General features: G+C 35.3%; 1 protein-coding gene across 1 annotated transcript in view; it reads right to left on the bottom strand.

Moving 5' to 3' along the window:
• Positions 1-911: 911 nt before the first annotated feature.
• LOC142353683 (complex I intermediate-associated protein 30, mitochondrial-like) overlaps positions 912-10,123 on the bottom strand; it is a 75,262-nt gene continuing 66,050 nt past the window's right edge. The window contains exons 3-7 of the mRNA XM_075405991.1: positions 7,806-7,918; positions 7,297-7,409; positions 3,016-3,201; positions 1,567-1,713; positions 912-1,179 (exon numbers count right to left, since the gene is read on the bottom strand). Of these exons, the coding sequence (XP_075262106.1) occupies positions 1,084-1,179; positions 1,567-1,713; positions 3,016-3,201; positions 7,297-7,409; positions 7,806-7,918 (655 nt within the window). The 3' untranslated portion in view covers positions 912-1,083. The remainder of the gene's footprint in view (positions 1,180-1,566; positions 1,714-3,015; positions 3,202-7,296; positions 7,410-7,805; positions 7,919-10,123) is intronic.

Below are 10,123 nucleotides of genomic sequence, written 5' to 3'. Positions count from 1 at the left end.
TGTATCCGGAGCTGTAAACAACTAATCTGCGTATATCGCAAGACTTTTGTTCCTCCTGATGTTCTATTCACTGATCAAATTATGTCCTACTTTAGGCTGCGGATATCGGCGTCAAGGTTTTAACTGTTCATCCCTTTTTGAGGCCAAAAAATTATTAGCGTCAGACAAAAATTAGCCGAGCGAAAAATCGCTCAAAAAGACAGCAAGACTAATATAATTGCTACAAACTCCATTTGAAATGAAAGCAATTAAAAACCATAAATTATAGGGAATTTTAAATTACTGCCAGAACAGAACAGAACTTTAGAATCCGGCACTCTCTAGTTCATTACGTTTCTCTCGCTGCTAATATAACCTTTCCCGTAAAATGATAAAGCAAAATTTGGACGAAATTTACCAACAGGACAAATTGCCTAATTTTATCGGAGACCAATTAAAAGTTCAGGTTCTCCGCAACTTATCAACTCAAAACTCGTTTTCCTACGAAAACTTCAGGTTGAATTTACTAGTATTTGAGGGAGAAGTAAAAACATTAGCGCCCCATTATTGCAAGAAAACTGTTTCTTAAGAGAACTCCGTTTCTTTGTCGCTTTTTTGTTTCAAATGAAGTGAAAACCCAGCAAAGGTCTTTAATAACCGTTGAATGCCATCACGCCACACAATTTAATCTGTTCATAATATCTAGTTAAATAATTAGCTAGGTCTTTGCCGCTCACATAACTTTACTGATTTTGACAAAAAGCTTACATAGACTCTGTTTTCAGCGTAAACATCAAATTTTCTGAGAAGCTAAAATTTTTGTAATCAAGCATTAAATACTCGAAAGTCAACTTTGAATTGAGCTCCCATGAAAACGTACAATGTGACGTACTTAAATGCTTCTTCACAACTCCATCAGTTTAATGAAAAGATATGCTTAAAATATATTTTGTTCATTTCGTAAAAAATAAAAAAAATCTGAAGTTATTCTCTTCAAAGAAGTTTCTTTAGTTAGTTCGTCACACATACTCGAATTAACAGCAAACTTTTCTGGGCAAGCATCGCATTTCTTTAATCTCGATTTTCAACCAAAATCAAATTGATTCAAATCTTGTCGTACTTGGTTCCAAAGTCATACCCATGAGTTGCCCCTGCATACTCGTACGCATGAGCTTGTTTGTGAGCATCATCTTGCAAAACCTGAAGCAAAATGATGACGATGATGATGATTTAAGGAGTCATTGTGACTTCAAACCGACATTGAGGTTTCAAAAGAACTTATTGGTGCCAATTTTACAGCACAAAATTTATACAGAACAAAATCTATAAAAATGAACAATTTCGGCGCTCTTTTCTTTTTTAATTTTAGTAATAAACTGTCGCTCATTAATTTCAGCTGCTTTAAACAATGAATGAGAGCAATTTAACTCGCAGAAAACAAGAATTCACAAGAAAATTGGCAAGAAGAAAAATCGATAGTACGAAAATTGCAATACAAAAATCAGCAAGACTATTGTAATTTCAACAAACTTCGCTATGTTAGCTCATGTCAGCAACAGCTAAAAACTATTAAAAAACAAGTGTAACCTTAATGTAGTCAATTTCCAATCTGAATGGGCCGTCAAAGTGTTCGACTAAACTGAATCCCATGTTTCTAAAGAGAGCCCTCTCCGGCGGGCTTGTCTGATAGGCCATAATGCCACTGTTACTCAAGACCAGGTGAGAGAATGGAATCTGAAACAGACATCACACAAGAAATTTTAAGCATTATATTCCGATTAAATTATGCTGATAAATTATGATGTAACTGAATGGAACTTGGATTATGAAAGGATAATATAAGTTCTGAGTTGAAACTATCATATCGCCTATCATGTAAAATTTTTAAAAAACCACAATTACAGATGTTTCCAGTCTTAAACAACAAAAAAATGAAAGAGTTGTGTCACTGATGATGTGAACTCCATCCAATCGGCTCAACTACACACTAATTTACCTTACAAATAACATAAATTACCTCAACTGTTAAGACAAATTAGCACAAATTTAAAAATACCATTCAATTTAGTTAAAAATTGCATTCTATAGATTTCTTCGATTTCTTTTCTTCTTAAAAATAAAAGCAACTCTTAAAAGCTCCCACGTTACCATTCAAAGATATTTTTTCACGCTAAGAGACCAAAAAATCATTCCACCCTTTTTCAAAACATATATTTTCCTCATTTCTTGCTAGCCGGAACCATTTTTGTACGCATTGACGAACAGTCAAATTCATTAGCATGAGCCATCTTTTTTAACACTTTATTCAGCTGCTAATCAAAATTGGGGTTTCTGTCAATTTTTTTGTTGTGAGAACTAAATCTGAATTCTTGTGTGATACAAAATGGATTGGGTTTTGTTTGTATTCAAGGTACGTTTATTCATTTCTACATATTCTTCTGTTTTCTGTAAGAATTCCATGACTTTTCCATGTAAACAACTTTCTTTTCTACAACAGACAAGACTTGTGTCCTCTGCAAACTTAATTACTTTCTCCGCTGTGTTTATGTTAGACAAAAAATTTTCCACATATGAAAAGAAAATGAGTGGTCCTAAAACAGTTCTCTGTGGCACACCGTCATTTACAATTTCACAATTGCAAAAGAGACCATTACGTTTTATTTTTTGTCTGCACTTAGCGAGAAATGAAGATAGCATTTCTTTTGCTTCTGTAGGGTCATGTAACCTAGACCACACTTGCATCATTTGGGATGAGCTCATAACCAAAGCTGATATTGAACGAGCTCGAAGCGCCAAAATTTCAAATTGCGAATCTAAGCTCTGAAATTTGAATTCAAAAAGCAATCATTACAACCCAAACATCAGGTAAGCCTACTTAGTTATGCTAAACGTTCCCGACTAAAATTAAGTTCTGATTCTTGAATAAAAATAGAGCGTTGACAAAAGACTCCCCTACAAAAGACTTCTATCCCCTCCCTGCTCCCCCTCCCCGACAAAAGACTCCTTTACCGGATTCAGGATAGACAAAATTTATACCTGTATGACTTCCCAGTATGGTCCTCCGCGTGTGAAAATGGGATGAAAGAATAGATCCTCGTAAGTCTGTTCAAACTGTTCATCTATCTGCAGATTGAAGTGGTACCTCCTCCCATCTCCCCTCAGTCTGATCTCAATTGTGTTCCACGGATTCAAGTCTATCACACCAGTGCGGAAGAACGAACACTGTAGCAAAACATCAAAGAATTCACATTTCCTACGAGCGCATTTTTATTTGATATTATATTTCATAAATGTGAAATTTTTTTGTTCTTTTCCATTTGTGCCCCGCCCGCTTAGTGGGTGCTTATTATTTTCACCCCCCCCCCCCTCCCCACGCAAGTTCCATATTTTTACATAATGATTTACTATGAAATGGTACGTACTGTAACGGGGGAGGGTGTGCGTAACGTACTGGGGGGGGGGGGGGGGGGCACAAAAGGTCCGTTTTTTATCTTTCTAATTTGAATTTAAAAATATATATATATTTGTTTCAAAAAGCTCGTTTACTTTATCACTCCAGTTAAATTTCTCTGGTTTCCGATTTTAAATTCTAATTTCTCGGTTCTTACTTTACTTCTGTAATAATAAGTTGGAGCTATTCGGTTTTGGCTTCCCATCAGTGTTTGAATTCCCCCCAATTACATACGTGTGTTGCTATATAGCACGTTACAATGTAAACAGCGAGAGCATCTGGAGGGCGTAAAAGTTATATGTTCACTAAGCTTGGGGGATACAGAAAAAGAGTTCTTCTAAGTTCTCAGCCATTAATCTATCCAGGGTGCAAAAGCAGGGTGCACCTACAGTTTTCGGGTCTTTCCCATTATAGCCCCCCCCCCCCCCCTAGCTTAGTGGTCAGATAACCTATAGCCCCCCAGACATGGTAATTATACCATAATGGGGGGGGGGCTATAATTTCATGGGGGGGGCTATAATGGGAATGACCCCAGTTTTCTTTGAAAAAAGGATCTGACCATTTCCGTTTGTTCCACCCAGTTATTTAACACGTACTGTTACATCGAAATCGTAACGTTATAATATGGCACATGCGCTTGGTCAGTGCAAAAATATGAAGTGGCACAAACAGAAAATCAAAAAGTGGCACACGAAAAAGATTAAATCAATGAAACCAATCAAATCGCCTCATTAAACTTTAACTTGTTTGCAGTCCATTAAAACTATTAATCCTATTATTTTTTTCCTATGAGAACGAACAGTCACAATTTCAAGATTATTATAACAATACCAACACTGATACTGAGATTAATTATTTAATATTTGAAGGCATGTGGATATTTAACCCGAGGGTTTTAGTCAGAATATTTTACGTTCACTTAAAAAAAAAACACGCACGTGCATGCTATAAAATTCTGAAACTTTGCAGTGTCATAGGTCAAAACGTCAGAAACTGCTATATACAGAGCCAGAAATTGAATTTTACTGAATTCATCATTTCAGTACATACAATTTTCGTGGCTTAAGTAATGTTACGAGACTGCAGAACAGAAATTCTGGCCTCACAACTCGAACCGCTATACGGTTCTTGATAAACAACAGAAGTTCTCAGTGACTTCAATCAGAGTCACATTACCAATAAAGAGAGCCCAGTTTCTATGCAGGATTTTTCCGCCGTCTGCGTCGACTTCGTTGCAATTTTGAACATCCAATTAAAAGAAATATTAAAATGCTGCTTCAAGGTTGGTCAAAATTGTTAATTGGTATCAGATCCGAAGCATGACTGATATTTGAGTACTATCCACGCATTGTCTGGATTTCATTTTTTCTATCTAAGTACAAGGGCATTCTCTCGAAAAAAGTGTTCAAATGCATTTTTTCTTTTTCCTTTTTCAAAATAATGTAACAACCTATTTCGAAATTCATCTTAAAGTACCCTTCAAATTGTATCGTAACAACTTCTATCGACTTTATGGGTTTTTATTACATATCGCAGTGCGGTTTTAGAAACCATGCAGTACCTCATGCACTGCATTGTTAAACATACCCGGCAGATTGCCGGAAAATAGCCGCCGTTGATTCCAATAAGCATGACTGGGATTGAAATAACAGAAGATATTGAAAAAAAAAGATTTTCGTACAAAAACATTTTTTTAAGTCCGATTTATTTTGATGGCATTTCGTAGTTGAACATACTTCTGTTTTTTAGAGAGAGGCTACAGGGGCTACTATCAATAACAATCAGCATTAGAGAGAGGTAACTAATACTTATAGGACCGACGTTCAAATAGCGGGCATCTAAAATTGGGCTTTATGGGTTTATCCCGTTTCTATTTCTGACTTCAATTTTTTATACTGACTGTTCATTTTGAATTGCTTTGCTGAGCAACTGATGTTCAAATTCACTTTTAGCAGAATGAGAGAAGAGAGAAACTAGCCTAGAGAAGTCAAAAAGATTTCACGCAAAATGTTGAAAAGGCGGCAAAATGAGGTAAAGCGAAACATTTTTTTATTCGACGAAGTAAAAAAACATAGCAGGACAAGTCCTGACGTACAATTCAAAGAATTTTCATTGACTAAACCGAAAACTAGACCTAGAACGGACTATGAATGGATTGGAAAAACCATTTAGAAAAAAATCCGATCCAAAAAAACGAAAAACAGTAAAAATCAAAGTGAAATTGCCGCATGTGAACAAAAAACCACTAGCGAGAAAGCGAATTTTTGTTCAAACACCGTTTTCTCACTCTACTTCGCGCGAAAAAATTTCACGCCGCAAAACCACTCGCTTTTTCGCTCCACTTCCTGTTTCGGCGTGACCAAAATCACTACTCCAATTTGACTTCAAAAATCATGAAAATGTGTGAACAGATCTTAAAAAAAAAAAAAGACAGCGCCCCAATACAATTCAAATTCTTTGAATTGTAAAAAAAACATAGCAGGACAAGTCCTGACGTACAATTCAAAGAATTTTCATTGACTAAACAGAAAACTAGACCTAGAACGGACTATGAATGGTTTGGAAAAACCATTTAGAAAAAAATCCGATCCAAAAAATCGAAAAAACAGTAAAAATCAAAGTGAAATTGCCGCATGTGAACAAAAAACCACTACCGATAAAGCGAATTTTTGTTCAAACACCGTATTCTCACTCTACTTTAAAATTAGAGCGAAAACATTTCACGCCGCAAAACCACTCGCTTTTTCGCTCCATTTCCTGTTTCGGCGTGACCAAAATCACTACTCCAATTTGACTTCAAAAATCATGAAAATGTGTGAACAGACCTTAAAAAAAAGACAGCGCCCCAATACAATTCAAATTCTTTGAATTGTAATAGGAGCGCTATAATAGCCGGCTGAGAAGATGAGGGCGGCTATTAAAAATCGGAAAAAATTCTGAAAGTTTTCGGAAATATTTTTGTCAGAAATATGAGATTTTGAAGCGCCAATCCTTTCTATTTCGGGGGCGAAACCGATCAGAATTTTGAGAGACAAAACTAATGCAGTTCTAGGAAGCCGTGCAACAACTTCTCAAGGAAACCAGGTTAAGCATGATCTGTTAAGATCCATAAACAGGTGGTCTTATAAAAAAGAAACGTTACGAAAACAATACTTCTTTACGAATCGAAAGCAAACCGATCAGTTTTGTCCGGATTTCGATAATTTTGTGAAACTCCGCCGATATCGTAATTTTGTATTCATTGCCCGATTTCTCTCCAATTATAACTCAAAAAATTCTTGTAGAAATTAACTGCAAGTTTACAATGAGCAATTAAATGTCAAGGAATTTTTCATGTGTTTTTCAACAAGTCAAATACTTTTTGATGCTAAAACTCCTCCTCAACTAGCTTGCAAAAACATTAAACGCCCGAATTGGAGGACTGTATGTTGGAAAGTCTTGAAACTTTTCGCAAACTTTGAAATTTTAATCTTAAAAATTATCTAATACATTTATTCATATAGCATATAGACATACACGGCCCTAATCCTTCAAAATAATTTACAGTACAGTATGAGAATAACTTGATAGTTATTCTCATACTGATGAGAACACCATCTGTCTTGATAGTGAGTTCTCATTTTTGCAGTCCTTCGAACTTAAATTCGAGATCTGTTTGTCTTTGATTAATTTTGTTCATCCTCAATGCTCTTGATCCAAGAATTGTCAATAAAAATTTTATAGCACCCATTCTTTAGCGACGTCATGGATTCTCCTCCTATTTCACAGAAAAAAAAACAATTGGCTGTTCTTTGATAAAATAGTCTTTGCATCGTATCGCCAAAAATTCAACAAACAGATGAAGACTCATGTTTGACAACTCCTACCAAAAATGGGCGTGATCGGATTCCAACATATCCAGATTGGAAAGTTGTTCCATCTCTAGGCACTGCTGTGTCAACATTCCCAGTCCACAACAGCTTCTTGTTAGTCCCAAATGCTGAACACAAACAAACGATAATCTGCGGATGTTATTCAGAAAACCCCAGCAAATGACAAAAGATGAAGACTTTCGCCTCGATCTAGATTCAGAACGAAATGAATAGATAAATTATAAATTTAAGGCGCCAGAGCTTAATTCTGTTGAATAAGAAATCAATGTCTCGTTTAAGAGAAATCTTCAAAAAATTTGACTTTTTTAAGCTTAAATAAAAACACTTGTACTCCGACTGCGAAGGTCCATGACCCAAGAAACTTCCTAGCACTCCGTTTTTAATTTTAAAAACGGAAGCTTTTTAACGAGCGCAAAAGGGTCGCCTGGATTTCCAACCTGGATGCCAACCTACAGTTACACAAAACCATAAATAACTATCCAAGAGATCGGGATAAATCTCACCCAGGGTACTTTTGCTTCTTCCTCCCATCTCAGCATCGCCCATTGACGCCCACTGATTTACAATCTCTTCACTGTCGAACTTGAATAGTGTGAGCTGCTCCTGGTGTGCTTGGCTAAATGGATGGAAAAAATCCGCAAAACTAAGGATAATTTTTCCTTAATCCTTCACAAATTCCTGAATATTTACTTGCAGCATTAGAAATAATCCTTTTGAAAATACTTCAATTTCATTGTCAGATAATTGATACCCTGGCCAAAAGAAGGTATAAACAAAAACAATGGCTCACAGATTGCCAGAAAACAGCCGCAATAGCTTCGTAGATCTGCAGTCTCAAAAAGCTGGTAAAATACAGACCAAAAAAAATCTTATTAAATGCCCAGATGTTATATTTTGATTAAGATTCCATTTAACTTATTGCTGCTTCTATTAGTTGCTCTCAATTAACCTTCAATAAGTGACACGTACTCACTTGACCTCATCTCTTTGAAGTATAAAGGAAAATCAATTTCAGATTGAGGAAGTCATTTTAGAAAGTGAGGTAAGTCACGAGTGACCAAAACTTAATAACGCGAATTAACAACAAACTCACTCCACTAAGAGTGAAAAATGACGTCACGCGCGCACTTCCGTTGAAATTGCATGAACGAAAAGCAGATTTGAGAAGATTGTGACATATGGTGGTAATAAAAAAAACTTGACGAAATATAAAACATAGCAAGACAAGTCCCGACACAATTCAAAGAATTTTTATTGACTAAACAAAATACGAGACCTGGAAAGGAGAAAAATGGATTGGGGAGAACCAATTCGAAAAAATGCGACAGAAAATACAAAAATCAAAATCAAATTAACAAAAACAAATTAACAAATCAAATCAAAAATAACAATAGAGTCAGCTAACTTTTGTTCTAATACCGTTGTCTCACTCTACATTTAAATTCGACAAATTCACGCCAGATAACCACTCACTTTTTTGCTTCACTTCCTGTTTCGGCGTGACCAAAATCACTTCTCCAATTTGACTTCAAAAATCATGAAAAGTGTGACAAAAACAAAATCGGAAGTCTCCTGAATCAACTCGAAAATCATCTTACATCCTGGCCAACCTCTTATGAAACTATTTACTTCATTATACCAATCAGTTTGAAACAACAAACGGAGGGAACAATCTTGAAAAAGCAAATTATGAAATATTTTCTGGGAAATATTTCATAAGTTTAGACTCCTAAAGCATTGTATATAAAAATTGATTGATAAAATTTTATTGCGCTCAACAAATGATTATTAAATGGTGGGATAACAATAAACAACGGTACACCTCGAAAAAAGGAGAGAGGTCAACCAAAAGCAAAATAATTTAAGGATAAAATCTTAACAACCTGTTTAAATTCTGAATAATGATTGCTGAAATTCACAACTTCTCAATAAATGTTCTCAACAAACCTTAAGATACAGTTCTTGCTGATTGACTGAGAACTTACGCAACACCCGACCGCATTGCAAAACAATTGAAACATTAGAAAGTACTAAAAACTACATCAAACTACAGAATTGGCCTATATATTTTATGAAAATTTGTGCCATTAAAGCTTCAGTTGTTTCTATTTTGTTAAAATAACCTTCCTCAAAACTCTCAGTAGCTAATTCAACAAGACAAAAAATTAACGAAAACCAACATAAAACCAACAAAAAACATTACCTCGGAAACAAAGTTCAAAATCTCTTAAAAAAAAGCGTCTAAAAGGCCGCAATCACGAAAACAACTCATATATGAATGACATGATCAAAATTGCTCCCAATGGTATAGTTACTTGTTAATATGCTTTAGAAAAACCATTTTACCCAAAAAATAAAGTACAAACAAAAAATGGTTCAAAAAAACCGCACATGGTCTTTAAATTTTTTCGAGCCTGCTTTTCTCGCTCTCTCTCAAATATATAGTTTGAACAAAAAATCACTGTTCTATCTGTTATTCAATTAATTCGTTCAGCCATTTGACATAATCACCTAGTTTTCACGAGCGTTATCGATCAAAAAAGACGCTCTACCAATACTCCTCTTCGAACCGTAAAAACAGCGCACAGAAACAATTCAAGTTCGTTGACTTGTAAAAAATAACAGAAGGCCAATAATATCCCCAGCTATCCCTCTGCGTCTAGTATTAAATAATTGAATTTAGCAAATGCTAACATTTTCAACACATTGAACTTCAAGTAAACTTTGGGCCTCTATCTCATTTTGTGAGATGCCTGAAAAACAATATTGCTTAAACTCGTTTAAAATTTTTAACAGTGAACAGGATTACTGTAAGCTACAA

Source organism: Convolutriloba macropyga, chromosome 14, assembly GCF_964194025.1.
Source record: "Convolutriloba macropyga chromosome 14, txConMacr16.3, whole genome shotgun sequence".
NCBI lineage: Eukaryota > Metazoa > Xenacoelomorpha > Acoela > Convolutidae > Convolutriloba > Convolutriloba macropyga.
Note: the sequence above shows the minus strand (reverse complement) of the source record. Positions and strands in the feature narration are given on the sequence as shown.